Source organism: Scleropages formosus, chromosome 4 (assembly GCF_900964775.1).
Source record: "Scleropages formosus chromosome 4, fSclFor1.1, whole genome shotgun sequence".
NCBI classification, from domain to species: domain Eukaryota; kingdom Metazoa; phylum Chordata; class Actinopteri; order Osteoglossiformes; family Osteoglossidae; genus Scleropages; species Scleropages formosus.
The window spans coordinates 6,688,748-6,709,551 of NC_041809.1; the positions used below are offsets into that span (position 1 = coordinate 6,688,748).

Consider the following 20,804-nt stretch of genomic DNA (forward strand, 5'->3'; position numbering starts at 1 on the left):
GCAGTTCATTGTACCTCAATCAAGTATCTTGATCAAAAATATTCTGGTGGGAGGGGGGATTCAAACGCGGATCCATCGATTGCCAGGACACGGCTTTGATCGCCATGCCACCTGCTGCCTCAGATATAGAAACGCATCCAAAAGATGCAAAGGTCACACTGAGATGAAAAGATCTGAAAGAAGCATGCAATATGAAGAGCACTGCTGTTAGACCTGGAAAGGAAGAAGAAAGCTTAAAGCAAAGGAAGAACATTGCACTTTTTCAAAAAAAAGAAAGACCAACTAGATCTAGTAAGACACAAGCTTCAACTGGCAAAGGACGGGATGAGCAGAGCAGAACAGAAATGGCTCCTTAGTCAAACGTCCATCCATTAAAGATTGAGAAGGTGGTACTTACCATAAATGGCTCCTTTAAAAATTCCATCTGTTTTAACGGGTAAATCGCTGTAAGTAGCTTAACATATTCACGCTAAAAGGTGTCAGTGCACACAAATATTACACAAACACAATCTGCTTTGTTATACATTTATTTTTTATATATACAGTATAATGCAATGAGTTACTTAGGCGATGAGGTACAGTTAGCACATTCACAGATAAATTTAAAATACATATGAACAACGAAGTGAGGCTCATGCAAAATGTAGTATTTATTGAAAACTGCAGCTCGAGACCATTCAGGTAACGCTAACGGCGCATCAAATTAAACAATGAGGGAAATGTAAGGTGTTAAAGGGAAACGAATGACTGCTGGACCAAAAAGGGGTTGGTGAAGGGTTTCAGAAGAATTCACAAGGCATTGGCAGGGAAAACTCAGTTGGAAGATGCCTTCTTAGCTCTGAGGCGTTCAATCTTCAATGGCAAGAGGCTGACCATCTCCTCGCTGAGCTCCAGCTCCGTCTCCACGGCTTTCCGGGCCTCCGGGTTCTCTTCACAGTAGTGCACCACAAAGTTGTAGCAGTCTAAGGAGCGGCTCAGATTCTGCAGCTGCGCGGAGACATCAGATGAGATGATCCGGCTGTGTAGGCGAGCGATGCGGAACTTGGCCACCAGAGCTGGCCGGAGCACGTCCTCCTCCAGCTTCTCCGGGAACTTGCCCTCAGGTGAGCGGATGGAGTCCAGGAACTTCTGATAATACTTGATAGATGCGTTGCATAGGTGGTTGAACTTCTTGATACTGTGTGCATCCAGCTCATCCTGCTTGTTGGCCAGGGCTAGCTTGAGGTCCATCATCTCGTAGTAGGTCTCCGCCAGCTCGAACTGCAGCTGCCGGCAGATGAGCAGGTAATACTGGGCGTTCAGGTCCTTGCAGATGGGCTCCAACATATCCACACGCCGCTTGTGCATCTTGCAGCGTCGCTCCAGATCCTCCTCAAAGAAGGAGAGCGCACTGAAGAGGGCGCTGTGGTCTTGCAGGATCTCGATGTGGTCCGTCACGTGGCCGTCCATCTGGAAGTACTCCTTTGCCTCGGCCACGTGACTCTGCCCTACCAGGAAAATGGCACGGGCCTCCTGGAAGTCCAGCGGCAGGGCACAGCTTACCTTCTCCTCCAGAGCGCAGATGGAGTCGGAGGTCTCACTTGAGCCAAACAGCACGGCGCTCTTGCGCCCTTGCTCCTTCTCCTCCTCTTCCCTCCTCCGAGCTCTCTTCAGCTCTTCCTGCCGCTCAATATCAAGCTCCCCGATATTGTCCTGTGCGGGGGTCAAAGTCACATTGAAACCTGTTACTCACATCTCATTACTCATACATAGATACAGATGGTCCCTGATTTACGATGGTTCGACTTCCAATTTTTTTTAAAACTTTACGATGGTGAGCTGGTGATAGACATTCAGTAGAAACCAGGACAAGAGATATGCGGAGCGATAGTCTATCGCGACGCTGGGCAGCGGCAGCAATCCACATCTCCCAGTCTGTTACGCAGAGGTGTATTTAATGTGTATTAAACACAATTTCAACCTACGATCTTTACAATTTATGATGGGTTTCACGAAGACCACCTGTACTCCATTTCATTGCGATTCCAAACTGTGAAAAGGGATCTCACACGCGCTGTTCCATAACACAACAACTTGGCAAATCATGTCACCTCCAGAAGTTTCTTGGCATCTTGCAGGAGATTAAGACAATATTTGATCCAACATCTAGCAATTTCTGCCCTCTTCTGACGAAGCTGCTCCCTCTTCTCATTTTCAGCCTCACCTTAACAAAAAGAACAGAATTTGGGGGGGTGGGTGTTAGCGATGGTTTGCAAACTTTAATATGATTTAAATTTGACTGGAATTTTAACTTTCTTGAATTCAATCGCTGAGCATCATACCAAAACTGTAAAATCAATACAAACCATGTATCTGAATGTTATCAGACCAGAATGCAGAAATCACTGTGTAAATCAGTGTATTTTTCATGGTGTTCTTAATCTCAGTGTTCTGCAGTATTTTCCTTTTGTCTTTGTTGTACTTGTTTGCTGCTCAACGACAGCAGTGGCCTTTGTTCTGTTGATCGCTGTAATCTGCTTACGAAGAACATGGATCAGCTGCGGAGTTTATTTATGGCTTTGCTGTCACTTCATAAAATGCTTTATCACACCAAGAACCACAGCAAAGATGACTGTGTGGTTCTGATGGGTCCGGGGGGGCAGCCTCTGTCTCTGGCTACCTGTGTTTGCCCGATGTTTTGGTGCAATGAATGTCAAAGGTAAATGCTGGGGCAGGAAGAATGAATGTGAATGAGTCCCAAACTGCAGGTGAGGAAGGTATGGGTGAGGTAGGGTGACCCAGCTGTGCTGGTGAACAGTGGGAGGTGTCAGGATATATCACAGATGGGGGAGTCTGTGCTGACCGCCTCCAGAATGTGGTCATGTTGTGTGCAACGTGGGTCTTCACATTCCGTTCTGACTGGCAGAGCAGAGGTGGCGGGTATGACATCATCGACACTAGTCATAAAACTTCAGAGCAACACGCTCCCTGGGGTTTCAGCAGACTTCTTCAACGGAGGACTGGTCTAGGTGAGCTTTCAGCGCTGCTTTTCATTTGTCTGCACACTGCCTACCTGCATACCCTTGTGCCTTCTGCCACTACTGTGGTATGTACACCGCTGTAGTTTTGTGCGACTGAATACAGTTTTTAATCCATCTATACTGGTTTAAAAAAAAAAAAAAAAAAAAACATTTAGACCGGAAGATTCGTAAGACCAAATGGTTATTTCCATGGTGAATCTTCCACCTGACGTTAAACTTATCTGAATGTTGCATGCTGTGAAATTCCTACCCCAAGCTAGCAGATGTGGCCCTTAAAGCAACCCACCCAGAGGTTTCCACAAGGGGAATAACCACACCACCCCGGGGTAATAACTTACTTTCCTGGGCAGCCGCCTCGGACGGAACCTCTCCCGCCAGGCCTGCGATGACACTGGCTGCAGCCAAGCAGTGCCGTGCCTCCATATAGCAGCTCTGTTGACAAGTGAGACACGGCACGTCCTCAGTGTGGGGGGGGGGGGGGGATTTACAAAAACAGACATGTTTCACTAGCGTGGAAAAACCCGCGGGCAGGGAGTTCTGCAGCACAGTTAACCCTCACCCACTCAAAGTAAACACACACAAGTCAGTACTCTAACTTGTTAAACTCGACATGCAAACAAAGAGTTTCAGGGTGAAATCTTGAGAATGGCACTAGTGCAGTACCTTTAGTTGGAATCAGTGCAGGAAATCACACACACACGCACAGACTGAAATCGCTTGTTCCAAGCGGGGTCGTGACAAACTGGGGCCTAACCCAGCAACATAGGGTGCAAGGCTGAAGGGGGACACCCAGGACAGGACACCAGACCGTTTGCAAGGCACCCCAAGCAGGACTCGAACCCCAGACCCACCAGAGAGCAGGACCCGGCCAAATCCGCTCCGCCACCGTGTCCCCAGTGAAGAAAATGTACATCATAATTTCATAAGTAAGACAATGATATAAGGTAATGCTTCACGGACCAAGTATGTTTACACGTACAAAAAACTTGGTCTGGCGAGTGCTCTTTTAGTCACAATGAACACATAAGAGCCGGCATTACACAAATTACAAAGCATTAAGTATAAAGTGACAATGTTTGAAGAGAATAGAGCCAATAAAAGAGAATACAATAAATTACACATGGACAGTACAATAGTGTGAATATGGACAACTGTTCATTAGAGTAATTAGATTACAATTACCAATCAGTAATTATATTTACATTAACCCATTTAGTTGATGCTTTCCTCCAAAGCAACTTACAATGTTAATCTACTTACAATTATTTACCCATTTATACAGTTGGGTAATTTTACTGGATCAATTTAGGGTAAGTACCTTGCTCAAGGATTCTACTGCTGAAGGTGGCATTCAAACCTGCTACCTTTGGGACCAAAGGCAACAGCTCTAACCTCTACGCTACCAGTTGCCTGTTGATTAAGTAATTAAAGTATAATATTATATACAGTGTATTATTAATGTATTGATTAGTATATATTTAGGTAATTATTCTTACTTGTATTAGATGTGCTTTAATTCAAAGTGATTAAGAACATGTGAGCCATTAACATTGCTCTATATATCTAAAAGCAGTTGATGCAATCTAACCCTTGACCACAGCACAAGAGCAATGTCTGTCCAGAGACTCGAACCGTAAAGCTCCAGATTAACGTGGAAAGATATGTGTCAAACACCTAATATAAAATAATATCCACTGACTAACTGGGTGATCAGATGTATTAAGGACTAGACTCCTTAGTCAAGTTTGGAGGGCAAAGCAAGAAAAGCTTGACATGGTACAACATAGTGCTCACCTTAGTGATGTAATACTGAGAAAGAGTGGCAGCATTGATTGCCCAGTCTAGGGGTACAAACTGGTCAAACGCCAGCTGCCTCTGTAGGGTGATGTGGCAGTAGCGCCCCGCCTTCTCGTAGTGCTCCTGGTTCTTGTAAACTTGTGCCAGATAATACAAGGTGTGAGTGTATGCCATCTCGAACCTGTCAGGAGTGCAGAGAGACCTCCGCTTTCATCAAAACAATTCCAGTACATATAGTGTTTCTGACAGCTTTAGCCTCCTGAGACCCAATGGAAAAATGTTCTCGGTTATACTTCTAGGATCTATAGGCAGTTGTACAAGCCCCACCCCCAAATCTGGCATCATAAAAAGGGATATAACATCCTCTATCAGGTGCATTAGGCTGCAGCACTGCAGCTTGGAGAGGCTGGGAGACACACTAAAAAAATGCATCCTCTAGAAAGGACATAAATCAATGGCTATATCTCAGGAGGATAAGCGAACAGCCTAAAAAAAAAAAAAAACCAGAGGAGAGACTCACAGTGTTTTACTGAAAATGGCATAAAAAGCAGAGGAAATGATTGTTTGCACATGTTTGCACTTATGTAAATAAAAACTCGCAAATGTGTTCTGGAATCTACCGTGTTCTCGGCCAAGTTTAGCCTCCACAGTCAGAAAACAAACAGATACTCTGGTTTGTGTTTTGAAATGTTATCTCTGTTTATGTACTCAAACAGCTTGGTTAACGTTAAAAAATCCTTTAAAACACATCATTTGTTACTGATGGCAGCAACACTCTGCAGACATATCTGTGTGAACCATAAATAAATTCAAGTGTCAACCTGAAATGTACAAGTTGAAATTTACATGTCAACCTGCTTGTCTAATTTCTGATGATGTCGCAGCCACAAACTTTTAAACAATTTACTTTTTGTACTGAGGTTTATTTATTTAAATGGTGTTAACCCCATTCCCACTATTTGTGCATTTCCCAGCTGGTGGAAAAAGAAACAGCAACTGCTGTAACTCGGAACTTGTGTCTAAGATAAAGAACTTCATTCTTAAGTACGCGCTGTACACTTTTCAGAAGTGTCTGCTAAGGGAATAAAATATTACTCCAAAACCAGGGTTTCATGAGACAAGGCTGATTCCTTCATAGCTTGTGGAATGTTCTAGAAACCCTTTTAAATAAGGAACAAGACGAAAGAGCATGACCACCTTCTGGTTCTCTCTTGCTGAGACAATTCTTCTTCTTCTCCCACAAAGAACTCTGCTAGGTCTGTTGGCGGCTGCCCATCCTGCCAGACAAAATAAGCATTTTATATATTTATCTCATTTTACTGCTATAAAAGTTCCCTGATGAGAAGAAAAACGACCACAGGGGACTAAATAGACCCATCTCTTATTACAAATGGTACAATGTTGGAAGCAGAAGACACCAGTGTGAAAAAATGTATAACTAGAACTAAAAGTTAAAAAGTATCCACCTGCAATAGTATTTAATTATTCAGTTTTTTAATTCAGCTGGTGCTTTCGTGCAAAATGACAATGTTACTAGAACAGTTCAGGGCAAGTCCCTTGCTCAATGGTACTACAGCGGGAGGTGGGATTCGAACCTAGGTCCTTTGTGCAAGGTGGCAGTTCTAATTCTTGGTAGGATATGCATATTTTTCCTCTAACTGAGCAGGTCTCCTGCTGGTGCTCTGGTTTCCTTGCACAATAAGGGCATGTTTTCGGTGAATTGGTGAGTCCAAATTGAGAGAGAGAGAGAGAGAGAGAGAGAGAGAGAGAGAGAGTGTGTGTGTCCTGCATGGAACAGACATCCATCCAAGGTATACCCTGCTTCACACACTATGATTCTGGGACAGGCTCCAGACCCCCATGCAACGCTGCACAGGGTCACGTGCGACGTCATCACAACCGGGAGCGCCGCCCACTGGGACATGACGTCACGCGCACGCGGCGAGAGGACGCAACCAAAGCAACTGACCTCCTTCATGTAGCGAAGGTAAATGGACTCGGCGGTTTCCAGAAAGCCCTGCGCCTTCTCGATTTCATCTCGCCCGGCCCACAGTATCCCCAGCTGATTCTGTAAACATTACAATTAAAGTGCGTTACTTAGTTTTAGCTCAATTCATTCAGTAGACAGTTTTTTTCAAGCCATTTTTTCCATCTTAAACAAGTTCAAGTTACCAAGTAGTAGTACGCCTGCTTTCCTTTTACAACACAACACACAAGCAAGCTAATTTAAATTAAAACGAATCCTTTAAACCATTTATACGCTTTTAATCTCTAGTTTGGTAAGCGAAAATTGCGACGTCCACGTTACCCTGGCCTGTATGAAAACTGAGACATTCTCCCGGGATACGAGACACTTGTCGAGTAGCTTCATGCAGTTCATCAAATGCTCTTCTCCAGCGGACAGCTCCTCCGTTTCCACATGGTTTACCCCCAGGAAATACTCTATCGCTCCAAGTCGAGCTGCTCGGAGGCCGGCCGCTGAGTCTCCGGGGTGGGCGCTCCCACAGCCCGGCTCTCCATCGTGATCATCGTCACGATCGTGATCCCCACCCGTTTGCTCACTTTCGTTGTCCTCGCTGTCATACCTCTTCAGAATATTATATATTTCCTTCAAAACCTCCCGAGCTTTGTATTTTGAGCGAAAAGGATCGTTTTCCGGATCTTTTTTGGATTCCACATCGGTTAGGTGCTGTGCTCGCCGAAATTTCTCGCAGACAGACCGCCACTCCGCACTGTAGGTTGAAGCCATTTTGTCTGAGCATGCGCAAAAAGCGCTCCGCTCTGCGCAAAGTCCGTAACAGGCGCAAAGCGTGTTGTGCCCTGCGCAAAGTCCGTAACGGTCACGAAACGGGTCTCATCTGCGCAAAATCCGTTAGAGACGCAAAGTCAGACGCCTCCACAGTGCACGTCTCGTTCTCATCCCTCCCAACATCGTCAGCTAGTGTGGATGGAATGGGTGGGAGGTAGTCTGTCAGTTTTTGCAATATCACTTTTGACAGACTTCTAACTGAACCACGTGCTTTTCGGTGTCTGGCCCTAACTTTTTTGTGGATGTATACATTACTGCCCTTTTTTCATATATGGTCATGTAACTGATATGATCACTCCCTTCCTATTAGGCATTTCATGTTGTTTTTGGCTGTAAGATTGCCAGAAGGTTTTCTGCTGCAGAAGCTGCAAAACTCATTACAGATTGGACAGAAAATGATGATAGTGATGCTTCAGATGCGGAATTCAATGAAAAATGTTTCGAAGACAGCATTAGATAGCACTTAGTGAAATATTACCAGTGCTGCAGGTGAGAATGTTTTGTCTGTGGATCAAGAAGAACAAGATGGTGTTTTTCTTTTGTCAAAAGATGGGAAGAATACGCGGAGTATCGTGGAATACCAGATGCAAAATAACAATTCCGTTGCTGGCAATTTTTGCCAAAAACCTGCTGTAGTGGATAGACTGTGCTGGTCATCTTGCAAAGCTCAAACGAATCATCCTCGCCTATGCTTCTGCTTTTTTTATTGGTACAAAACAGCGTTACTCGGATTCTGAACCTTTATGGGGTGAAAAATACACCTAACATGACGTAGTACTCGATTTTTATGCGGTTCGCCTAAGACAATCACACTAAACGTCGCATGTTTAAGTGGGGAGGGTGGGGGGATATATAGATCCACGACACTTTGCAGCACAGCGCAGCGCAATCCGGCGCGGCGGTTTACGGCGCTATTTACCCGTCTGCCGCGCGATTCGCTCTTTTTGCGTGAGTTACTATAGCAACGCTAAGCGGCGCGTTACCGCTAATCGGAACGGGAAGCGAAGCGCGCAGCGAGCGCCGGTGGCGCGCACGCATTCCGTTTGCAGCCTTCGTTAACTTAATGTGCCGCTCCTGCTCCGCTGCGCTTGGGAGGCGCGCAGAGCAGTGAGCAGCTCCGTTCTCCGCCATTTTTCGCGACAGAAACGTCGTCAAACGGCGCCTCGCAATGAAACGGCAGCGCAGTTTGCTGTACCTAGAATCAAGATGACAGCGGCGTATAATAAACCACTGATAAATAAGGGTTTGCAAAAAAAAAAAAAAAAAAATCGATACGTTAGCACTCGATGACAAAGCAATAATGCATGCTATTTTAAATACATTTTTTTTTTTTTAACGGGAAATCCCTTTGCGACAGTTACTGAGCGCAGAATCCTTGGTGCGGTGCTGATGTAATCAAGTTTATTTTTCATTATTACACTTACAGGTGTAAATGCCTATATTTTTATTGCTTTATCATTTTTTCATTATTATTAATAGCAATAATACACAGCAGAACATAAATATATAAAAATAATAATTATAATGTTGTTGAATTAATCATAGATTGATTACTGGGTGAATAATTTTTTTTCTAATTTGGTTTTTCTTCAGTTTTTCTTGGGATCAGACATCATCCGTAGCGTTTAGCCATCCACAGCTTCGGTCCTTGGCTCACGGCATAATCCGCACAAAAAGCACGAGAAATATAGCGGAACGTATTTTCACACCTCCGCCATGTTCTGTTGGGCTAACTGACAGGTTCATGAATAAAATCAAAGCAAGAAGAGCTGCAGGTTGATTTCCGGTTCCTGATTTTAGTCGTCTAGGGAGATTGAAATCGTAGTCAGAAAGTGCCTTTCCTCTATGAGGAGCACAGCTGTTATTTCTTGGAGCAGCTGCGGTAACCCAAACATGTTGTTGAGGAATTCCACTGTTTTCCTTTCAGAGACGTCTCGCGCCAGTGAGGAGGTATGGCCCCGCTGCGCGAGCGGTTACGAAAGCACAAATTCACCGACGCCGAGCTGGACGTACTCATTGAAGGAGTCACTAGGCAAGAAGACGGGCTGTTCGGCCTGCGGGGCATCCGTCTCACCGCGCGTGAGAAGTACGAGATCTGGTTCGAGATCGCGGAGCAGGTGTGCGCGGCATCCGGCATCCAGCGCTCCATAGAGGACGTGAAGAGGCGCTGGCAGGACCTGAGGCGCCGGACGAAGGCCAAGGTGCTGGAAGCGCGGAGACACGTGGCCCGCGACTGCCCCGCCCCGTCGCCTTGCCTCTCGGCTGCAGAGAGGAAGGTGTTTGACTCGCTGAACGTTCGCACTATAGTCAAAGATGAGGAGCGGAACCAAGCCGCATGTAGTCTCCCGGAAGGTAGGCTGGTTCCCGGCCTGCTCCATCCACGCAAGCTCGTGGCCTGTCGGTGTCAGAAATGGCCTGAAGCCTTTAAGATAATTTGCAACGATTGGTCTGATAAGGACATTGATTTTTTTCATCTTTTAAAATGTTTTCATGTCGTTTTGTCGGGGCGTTTACCGTTTCGTTATTTATGTTTATTTCTTATTATGTTATTACATTGTTTATACTTACATTATTTCTCTGTTTACAGGTTTAATTAAGTTAATGAGTGTTTTTTTTTTTTTTTTTTCTTTTCCTGATTTTCCCCAGACTTGTTCCTGGACACAAACACGGTATCGCCAGAGCAACAGTCGGCACCTCACGTCGAGGAGTCCTCGGTTCCATCCGTCCTTTCTGTACCAGATGCTGATGCTCCGCTCCCCGTGGCTCCGTCACGCCCTGAAGTGCCCATCAAAAACGAGGCTCACTACAGGTGTCTGTTTGGTGGCAGGGTCGAGACTGCGGTCCAGGAGGGACCCCCTGGTAATGCCACTGTAATAAACTCCTGTCCCGGGTTCAGAGATCCCCTCAGGTCCCCGAACGCGTCCTGGCCCAGACGAACAGCTCCACTGAGCTCCTTCGAGCAGCAGATCCTGAGGGCCCACAGGGAGCACACGGCGGCCCTGCGAGACGGCTTCCGTTCGCTGGCCCGGCAAAACCGCCTCCTCTACCGGGAGCTGTGCGAGACCAACCGCAACGTGGCCCGCATCGCCTCGCGAATTGCCGAGAGGAGCGAGGGTGTTACCGATATGGCTGACGAGCTCGTGGGTATCCAGCGGAGGATCGGCGAGAGCATCGAGGCCACGAATTCGCTGCAGGACCGTGTGATCGACCTTCTGGCTGCTCAGCAGGAACGCCCCGTCATCGTGCTGCCCAGTGGCAGGAGGGACAGCAGACCTGCTGCTCCAGGCATAGGAGAAGAAAGCACTTCCTTGCTGAACTGATGCGTTTCTTCATTATTTCACAGGATTAACAAAGTTATTGTACTTGAGCCTTCATGTACCAGTGGGGATCAAACTCAGTTCCTGGCTGGAACTAGATGCCGGTTTCTATTCCAACCTCTTTCCTTAATTATCATTTAGTTTTGGCATTTTGATTAGTATTCATTCATTTCTTAAATAGTTCTGATCAGTCGATTATTTGCATACAGTGTTTTACGTGCTTGTTCAGGAAATCACGAATTTCGTACAGTTTTTTTTTTTTTTTGTTTAAATAATACGGTAATATACAGGCTTCTTGTGTTACAAATATTTATTTTTACAAACTTTCAAAAATACCAGTATTTTTAGGTTTACTTACTTTTAATTTTTTTTCACTTGTCTGTTCTGAAATTGCTCAAAAATTTCGGTCCATCGCGAAATGAATACAGCCTGTATTTACGTGGTTGGCCAACAGTCCCATACATTATATTAACATTTATTTATTTATTTACATGTACACTTGGCAGTAAAATGCACTAAAACAGGACGGCAGTGGGAAACCACCCAAGTCAGCTTGCTTCCACCGTGTTTACAGCTCCTAACTGGTGTTCCTGACTGTTGGTGATCAATAACAAAACGAGGCATATTGCATATTTTTATGTGATAATCGGACAAGGATCGGAATAGGATTTCGTGGAGACAGCGTAGTTTTGTTTTCAGGTCTTTTAAATTCATCAATTTTAACCTAACTTGAATGGAACCCTGCACCGGACAAGCAGCTATTCATAATGGATAGATATACAGATGGGAATGGAAAAGTTTTTTTTTTTTTTTTAATTTATTATAGCTTTATCTGAACTTCATATCAAGGGAAGTGAGTTTCATGGTTTGTGACATAGTGGTAAAAATGGATTTTTGATCAAATTGAGTTCACGATCAGATTTCCAGTTCAAATTGTGTTTATAGACTGAGGAGAGAGCATATAGGTAATTTACCACAGCCTGGACTTTTTTAATCCAGGGTAATGTATTTACTGGAAACCAGCAAACGTACAGAATTCCAGGAACAGAGTTTGACAACCATGTTTCAGAAACTGTTCCTTATTTCCTGTTTCACGTTTTATTCTCTACTCCTTCTGCACTAAGAATAAATCTTGAACACCTTGGAAAGATTTCAGTGATGTCAGTTGACAGTTGCTATTGCGTAAAATGATGGCTTCAATTGTCCAGTCAGGGAATTTTTAAAAACAAATTTACATTTATTACACATGTGAGTTATAGACAGTATGCAAGCCACGAGTATAGTTACAGGTTATATTTATTCACAGTTGTGTTTTGAAGTGTCCTGGGTGCTGGGGGCATGGTTACAGATTGCACATCTTGCATTAATGATTATTTTATCAAATTTAAAGCTACATTTAAATTATGCTATATGTATATAATAAATTATGCTGTTAAACTGAATTTGCACATCTTGTGACATGTGCCTATGAACTGCATAACTGATTTTCTATATTGAATATATTTTTTGATAAATACAATATCTTGATCCATTAACTTTCTGTCTTTCTTTATGTAAACCTCAGCAAAAGTATTTCTTCTTTCCCTTTCTTTCCCCTTTTTTTATACATATGACATAAATGTGGGGCTGCTGGTAACTTAGTGGTTAGCGCTGCTGTCTTTGGACCCAAAGGTTGCAGGTTTGAATCCCATCTCTGGGTATAATGACCTAATTGGTTCGTCACACATTTACGCAACTAGATGTGAGCAATTCAGGGTACTACAGTAAGTGCTACCAAGGTTTTGGGGTGGACCTTTAACCAGCAACCTTCTGATTCTACAGCTGTGTTATTAACTGCTACGCTGTCTTCTGCCACATTTGCTGAATTATTCATTTCAAAATTAATTCATTTTTGTTTGCAAGTGTTCTGTGATTTATCGAGTGAGCTATTAATACATAATACCAATTGGGATTCGTTAAGGTTGCTGCATGTCTCCCTTCGCTTTTTTTTTACTATTATGGTGTTCTCAAGCTAACATTTTTATCTAAATGCCCTTCATTGTTCCAATTAACAGAATGTTTTAATTTTCTTATAAATGTATTTATATATATTTATTTAGGAACTGTTTGGGAGGCAAGGCAGGTAAAACGTCCCCGCTGAAGACTTCTAAAGCCTGGTTTTAGCTTTGACCTCAGCTGGAAAATCAAGTTTTAACTCAGCATTACCTCAGCACCATCTCTCCATCTTCTTTCTTTAGTGTGCTAGCTATTCCCGTGTACTGTCATGCCAACAATAACAACATGAAAAAAAAAAAAAAAAAAAAAACAGAAGCAAGAAAACACCAAAGCTGCCACACGATTGTTAATCCCTCCTGGAAACTTTCCAGGGGATTCCTCCGAAACCGCAGGGAAAGAGTGCTGTTAGGAAACACTACCCAACACGCACCGGCAATCGAGACAAGCCCTACATTAAAATGGGCACTTAATTCAAACCGTGGCCAGACGTGCTTATTTTATCTAAATTTCCATCACAGGGAAACCATGCATCTGACATAAGGTTCCAACTGGATCCCACACTGGCTCTCAAAAACACTGCACAAGGCAAGATTTGCGCTTCCTCAGATGAACCCCGGTCAGTTTTTCTTCCTCTTTCCTCAAAGAGAACCGTGCCAAAGCATTGGCTGCCAGAAGCTGTCACATTAAGGCGTGGGTGTTGTATTCTTGTAAGAGTTCAGTGGGAGGGGCTCGGCAAAGGACTGCTTGAAGATATATTCACTTATCTGGAAATTCTACTTCAGTTTTCAGGAAACAGGTACGAGGAAAAGTCAGTAACGCACCTCTGATGAGAAGACACGTCTCCATTCTGAGGTAAGGAAAGTACAGCACGGGGCTGCAATGGGTTTCTCGGACTTTGGGGGGGGCTGCATCTCCTGGAGACCGTTTTACTTAGACTTCCAGTGCAAGCTAACGGTGCCAGCTCAGGGAGTGTGTAGTCCTTCACGGAGGTGTTCTTCCATGGTCATCATTGCACCTTTACACAGTCGAAAAGAATGGATTAAGAACAGGACTCGACTGGAATGGTGGGTAGATGACATGGGGGGACTTTTAAAGATCTATTGATGACCACGCGTTCGTCTTCCAAGACAGAGCCAACGGCCGAGTTCAATACCTCATTAGATCCCTCACAGTTGGGGTCGTGCAGGAGAAATGGGACTCGCTGTCTGGGTCCCATTGGGTGATCCTCCAATGAGATGAGCAGCGGTGGTTCGGCGGAGGCTTTGCCGTGATTTTGACTGCTGACATGCTTGTCTTCGCCTGCGGCCAACACAGGGATCACTGTTGACAGTGGCTACGTGACACCTGTTGACCGCTGGGGTGCGAGTGTCCATGCTGGGTCAGATGCATCAGGGCCGAATGAGACTGCGACCTTGGTTGGAGGAGCAGATCCGCTCAGGAAAGTACCCTGGTGTGACATGGCTTGATGAGGTAGGGCACATTTCAACGCCAGACTTTCTTAGACACAAAAATTGAGTAATGGTGCAGTTTGGTCAAATAACATACATAAAAGTGTTGGACTTCAATATGTGTGTGTATGTGTGTGTGAAATTAATGTTTTAAATCAGAGGACCGTCAATACCGGTCGTGGAGGACACAGCCAAGCTCATTTTCCCATTTTCTTGGAAGAGCTGTGTGCCCATACTTCAGTGCCTGGTGAAAATTGTTCCACTGAACTGAAAAAACCCAAATTTATTTCCTAAGGTGCAATGAATGAATGCTTGTTCCTACACCTAAGGGTTTTAATTTCAAAATGGTAACACTGTTTCATATTATCGTTTAAGCTCGTATTCGAGCATGTTTTTCATATGCATATAGAATACAAACCCTCGCAATTAGTACTGAGGAAAATTGCTAATTTATTCAATTGATTGTCTTAACCGAGTAACCTTCAAACAATTGTTTGCATGCAAATTCTGGTTCGGTATTTCCTCAGCAAAAGTGTGCATGGATGTGCAATGTAGTCTCACATAAATGCATTTGTTCGTTTCTTTGCAGTTAATTCAGAATAAATTGGTAATACTGATTACCAATTAAAAAAAAAAAAAAACATGCAGGGTGTTCAAGCCTGTTTAAATCTCCAAAAACAGAAAATTTCAGAAGGTAGAATTTATCGGCGATTCATATTTCTGGCTAAAAGAATTTTTTTTTTTCTTGTAAAAGAAGTTCTTTCGAAGATATTACAGTACATAGAGAAACATCAGTCTAGTGTTATTGGTGCACTGTGCCTGTTTTTTGGTGGGAAACGGTTTGTAGGAGATAAAACAAAACAGTGAAAATGTACAATAACTTATAGAAGGTTTAATAAAGTGATTATGTTGCAGAATTTGATTGAACTACAAATTACCTGATAAAAAAGATTTGTTAAAATAAATTATTTGAAAGATTTTATGTACCGATGCAGCCGACCTCATGTTACTGGCACAGTGTGCTTGTTTTTAGTCGGAAATAGTCTGTAAGAGATGTCAAATAAAACAGTTCAGTTGTATTACAATTTCCAAAATGTGCAATGAAAGAGTTATTTTGCAATCGATTCAGACGATCCAAACTAAATATTTTCATAATCCTTGTTAAATGTTTTACAATATTTTAGTACAAGTGGAGCATAGCCATACTTTTCAGTTTTACTGTATTTATGGAAAAAGTCTGGGATACTTATGATGTCAGATATTTACGATTTTCACAAAGATCAAAGTTCGATGTCCCACAAGTATCATATAAAAAGACCCGTTGAGCAGGTGTTGCTCCTCCGCAATCAAGATTGTGTTTCTGTCACACATGGGCCTGGGTTAAAGTAAACGCCCGGTCACGTCAACAAGGCTAAAGTAAACGCACGCGCGGATCACAGCTGGGGCGTCCGCATTTTTACCGTTCAAGCCCCCGGTTTGGACGGTTCGCGGATTCGTTCAGGCCGCGCGCTCGGAGGGTGTGACCCGGGGGGTGAGCTAACCGTTCGCGCTTCTCCTCCACATCACAGACAGCGGGCGTCTTCCAGATCCCGTGGAAACACGCGGCCCGTCACGGATGGAATATAGACAAGGACGCCACTCTGTTCCGAAACTGGGCAATGCACACAGGTAGGGGAACAAGTCCGGACAGTGCCGGACAAAGTGCTCGAATCACAGCGTGACACTCACAGATGCTGCTGAACACACACGTATCAGGTAGCTCGTTGCTGCCCGGGGTGGTGATCCATCACTCTTCCATGACTCGTTGATAAAGCTGCAACTGTATCGGATTCAGGGCTTGTTACGGATTCTTGGCCTTTCTCCCTTCTCACACTTATTTAAACTGTTGAATTACTGACAGTACCGTTTTAAAATTTTGAGATAAATTTACGGACATCGTCTTTAAATCGCCTGCCTCGCCGAGGGCCTGAAAGGCGAACGTGTTCCGCAGTTCAACATGAACAAATCAGCTGACCCTACTGGACATATGAGTAAAAGGTCAGAAATGTCAATGTCAATGCAAATAATTTTTCAACCCCAAACTGGTTTAAATCTGCTTGATTTGAGAGGGATTTTACATACTTCATACCGTTGGTGGTCTATGTGAAAATATTTGGCCGAACAGCTGAAAAAGCATCTAATTTATTTGGTTTTATACGGTTGCCGTGGATTTTCTGCTACAGGTTCGTATTCTCATCTATGCGTCTCTTCAAATTTTATGTTTAACACAAACATTTGAGGAAAATAGTGAGTCATTTTCATTGCTTGTCTGTTGGCTGATAAGTTTCCATGTGAGTCATTCCACAGCCTCAGAAAACATGCACATTCCTCCTTGCTCCACATCGCAGGTTCATCCAAGCGGAGATTCTTAGGAACGTCAGATAACAATCCTTTGATTCTGGTCACGATCAAATGAGGGAACTTTTTTCCTTTCTTACATGCTCTATGCGGTGCTGGCGTGATTTGTTCTCCCACATTCTCCTAAAACATGTTTGGTAAGCTACTGTACTTGTTTTACATGTGCGGACAAGGGACATTAGCACTGCCAGCATGTACCGCATGGTCTGATTTGTGCAAGCCGGCCTTTAAATATACAGTATATAATAGTATACATAATGTATACCAGTGCCGTCTGCAGTGAAAAGCCGACACCGGAACGCTGGTCTTAGACGCAGCGTTTCAAAGAAAATGCCATATCTGAAATGGGCGAACAAAAAAGAAAAGTATAAATACGAATTGAAACGTGCAAAAGAAAATGAATTTAAATGGGAATGGGAATTAAGATTTGAATCAAAATGGGAAAATCTGAAATAAATGGGCAAAAGAACACAGACGCTGGAAAAGAGTATTATGGACGGGTTCGAGTCCTGCTTGGGGTGCCTTGTGACGGACTGGCGTCCCGTCCTGGGTGTGCCCCCTCCCCCTCCAGCCTTACGTCCTGTGTTGGCGGGTTCGGCTCCGGTTCGCGGCGACCCTGCTTGGGACAAGCGGTTTCAGACAGTGTGTGTGTGTGTGTGCGAGAGAGTCTAAGTTTTCATTGTTGCAGGTAACACAGGTATTTGACATGTACTATTTAAGGAAGCAGCCAACCGAAGGCTGCTTTTTTTTTTGCAAAAGAATACATCGACAGGTTGTCTGAGAAAGCTGTTTCGTTTTGGCCATTTTTGAACCCAGAGATGAACTTTAGGAATGCCAATTCGTTACAACCCAAGAAAGGACAATTAATTTGCTTTCTTCAGCAGAATAGAGGGTTTCAGCTGCGCTAACACAATTACAAAGGGTTCTCGACCATTACGACACTGGAGTAATGGCTGCTGAAAATGGGGCTTTGCATTCATATGTGAAGAATAAATGATAAATCATTCATTTTATGCAGTAAAAGCCATTTGCAGCATTTTTAATGATGTCTTGTCTACATCAGTTTAATGGTACCTTGATGAAAAGTATCAGTTCTTTCAAAAAGTACACTATTGGGTGATTGTAAACTTTTTATGCAACTGTATTTTTTTTTTTTTTTTTTTTAAGTGATGCTGGCATGTCTGCAGCATTTTTGGGTGTCATGTTCTGCGTCTTCGCACCATTCACAGGCAGGTACAAACCTGGCATCGACAAGCCTGACCCCAAGACATGGAAAGCCAACTTCCGATGTGCCCTGAACTCGCTCCCAGATGTGAAAGAGCTTCATGACCGGAGCACCAAGAAAGGAAACAACGCATTTAGGGTCTACATGCTGCTGCCGTCTGTTAAGACTCCCAAGCGAAGAAAAGGCAAATATCCTCATTATATTTTACATCAGTAATAGTTTGTCAGTCCGTTAAGACCTCTGTAATACAAATAGAGCAATAAGATCAGTGCTTTGCCAAAGGAATAACCAAAAGCAGAAACTGCACTTTTATTTTATGACCTGATTTGACCAGCACTTAAGTACTTGTTACCAGATCTGACACTGATTTTCCCACCTACATCACCTGTTTGTAATATGAGCTCAAGCCTTTGAGTACAGTGCCTGTGGGTGGTGTACAAAGCACCATTTCCCTTTGTAAGCAATTTAATTCTGAAGAATCGGGAGATACGCGTTTCAGCTGCAGTGGCTTTAAAGTGGGGAAAAAAAAAACATTCAATTTCCCTTGCCGAAACCCATGATGCAAAAAATTTTTTCTGACTGCACTTTTTACATATTTACAACCCTTTCCGCACATCTTTGCTCATTTACTCTCATGATTTTCCTTGCTAGGACTTAGAGAGCTCGACCTCGACGTGAAATATTCCGGAAGTGGGCTTTTCTCTTACTCGGATACAGTTCAGTCAGGAATGTGCCCCCCGCTGGAACCCTTTTCAGGTTGGTGGGGCTGCTGTCACAGTTTTATCATACTTGTTTCCTTTCGTTTCACATACAAGGGCTGCTCTCCCATTCCCACCTACAGTAAGAACAATAATAAAAATCGGAATCTGTCATACCTAAAGTGATGCTTGAAAGTATGTGAAGCCCTTGCATCCTTTAGTTTTACCACAAAATAATTATTTAATGAGAAACAGTCTTTCTCATGTAACATAATAGGTGTGTAATGACCAATTCCATATGTTTCTTTAGAGGAAATCATATGGGTAGTAGAACAAGTAAAAAAAAAAAAAAACTGAAGCCCAAGTTGCATTGATTAAACCAAGCAGGTAAGTAGAATCACGTGTGTCAATCATAATCAATTTATTTTTTAATTTATATTTATTAATATTAATATATTACATATATTTATATTTTTATTATTTTTACTTTAAGATTTTTAAAAAATATTTAATACAAGAATAAATGCAACCCTATAGGGTTCACATACTTTCAAGCAGTACTGTATGCTTTCAATGACAGATCTCCCACACAGACATTAGCAGTCTGACCTTAGTATATAGTGTAGATTACTGTTATTTAAAAAAAAAAAAAATACAGCAGAGATTTGGAAAGGAAATGATGACAAGTACCATGTTTTAAAGACTTAGGAGAGGTTGGCAATTGCCTTGATAAGTAAAAGTGAATAAATGGTAAAGTATATTCTGGAGGTATTGCTTGAAGATCTTAATTTTTTTCTGCTTTTGGTAATATCACAGCAGAAAAGGGTGCTTCAGAATATAGCCGTTCAGATGCAGCTGTAACCACGACTGACAAAGTGTCCTTCCTTTCAGACACGTTCTGTAGATACAGGGAGGGCGAGGCTGGGTACAGTCCCGGGTTCCGGTGCCACAGGGACAGTCACTCGAGTCCCATCACAATGGACGGCAGCCAGGACTACTTCCTCACACAGCTGCCCCTCCACTCAGATCTAAGCGGTAGGACCACACAGATCATCTGTGTTTGGGAATGCTTGGAAGGATACTGCTGAACAAGAACTTTCTGGACAAAGATTTCATCGTATTTTGATATTTCACAGGAAACATGCACAGTCCTGCAGCCGGTAATGAGCACGCTCAGGCCGTACTCAAGGTGAGGCCAGAAAGCACCTTTGTAATGTATGTAATCACTTGCGCACATGAGTCTTAACTGACTTTCTCCATGTTCATCTAGATAGTGGAACACCTGAAAAACACAGATCACTGGAATCAGTCAAATGACACCACCAAAGGCTGGACCGGCGTTTACGGTAGGGTCTCAACATTTAATTCTTAGTTCTTCTGACTCTCATGAGGATTTAGTTTTGCATCATCTGAAAAGCTTCCTTCTTGTTTTTGGCACCTGCAGGGGATGGAATGGACCACAGCGGACCTTTTCAAACAGACTACCACATCTATGGTGGGCAGCAAAGGCCTTTTTTCCAAAGTCATTAGGAAGCAGGTCAAGCCACAGCGTTATAAACAATGGATGCTGTAGGTAGATGCAAGAGTCAAGAACCCCAGAATCCAAGATCTTCTTAATCCATCCAGTGCAATATATATCATATCTACCTTCCACTATGTGGAATAGCAAAGTCCACAGTGGGACGCAGGGGGACCAAAAACTATGGTGCTCTTTGACAAACATTTGTCAGACTTCCTTTGGTAGACTGTGCCAGGACTATGGAGCAACCTAAAGGAACATTAGAGCATGTCAATACGTGTCCATAATGAAACCAGATGTTCAGTAGCTACTGTAGAATGGATGACATTTGTATAATGCGACGAAGGAAAAGTATTATGCTACAATTTTTCAAAAGTCTTTTATGTAACCAGCAATGTTTAGCATAAAGGTATGTAGTCTGTTTTTTTGTAACGTTAATTAAATTCACATTTTCTGTAAAAAAAAAAAAAAAGTCCACGAGTTTTGTTTTAAATACTGCTTGCATATAGAAAATTTCCTTCTGAAGCATTAATACCCGGGGGGGGGGGGGGGCGCGCAGCGGCAAGATGGGCTTGCTGG

General features: G+C 43.3%; 3 protein-coding genes across 5 annotated transcripts; 2 read left to right on the top strand and 1 right to left on the bottom strand.

The window, feature by feature from the left end:
* Positions 1-518: 518 nt before the first annotated feature.
* Positions 519-7,586, bottom strand: kifbp (kinesin family binding protein). Its single transcript, XM_018749243.2, has 7 exons — positions 7,126-7,586; positions 6,787-6,885; positions 6,015-6,094; positions 4,815-4,998; positions 3,359-3,452; positions 2,091-2,203; positions 519-1,692 (listed from the first exon to the last, which is right to left on the bottom strand). The coding sequence occupies exons 1-7, from the start codon at positions 7,564-7,566 to the stop codon at positions 814-816; spliced, it is 1,890 nt and encodes a 629-aa protein (XP_018604759.1). The 5' UTR covers positions 7,567-7,586; the 3' UTR covers positions 519-813.
* A 1,037-nt stretch (positions 7,587-8,623) lies between these two features.
* LOC108932791 (myb-related transcription factor, partner of profilin-like) lies at positions 8,624-12,413 on the top strand. Of its 3 annotated transcripts, none has more exons than XM_018749370.2 (3): positions 8,624-8,869; positions 9,554-9,978; positions 10,273-12,413. In XM_018749370.2, the coding sequence occupies exons 2-3, from the start codon at positions 9,579-9,581 to the stop codon at positions 10,944-10,946; spliced, it is 1,074 nt and encodes a 357-aa protein (XP_018604886.2). In that variant the 5' UTR covers positions 8,624-8,869; positions 9,554-9,578; the 3' UTR covers positions 10,947-12,413. The 3 variants fall into 3 exon arrangements, with proteins under 3 accessions (XP_018604886.2, XP_018604887.2, XP_018604888.2); XM_018749371.2 differs by having other exon boundaries at positions 8,710-8,733; XM_018749372.2 differs by lacking the exon at positions 8,624-8,869 and adding an exon at positions 8,884-9,017.
* A 1,321-nt stretch (positions 12,414-13,734) lies between these two features.
* Positions 13,735-20,590, top strand: irf1a (interferon regulatory factor 1a). The gene is made up of 9 exons (XM_018749315.1): positions 13,735-13,790; positions 14,253-14,408; positions 15,955-16,054; positions 18,013-18,192; positions 18,660-18,764; positions 19,598-19,741; positions 19,843-19,895; positions 19,977-20,052; positions 20,151-20,590. The coding sequence occupies exons 2-9, from the start codon at positions 14,310-14,312 to the stop codon at positions 20,234-20,236; spliced, it is 843 nt and encodes a 280-aa protein (XP_018604831.1). The 5' UTR covers positions 13,735-13,790; positions 14,253-14,309; the 3' UTR covers positions 20,237-20,590.
* Positions 20,591-20,804: the final 214 nt, after the last annotated feature.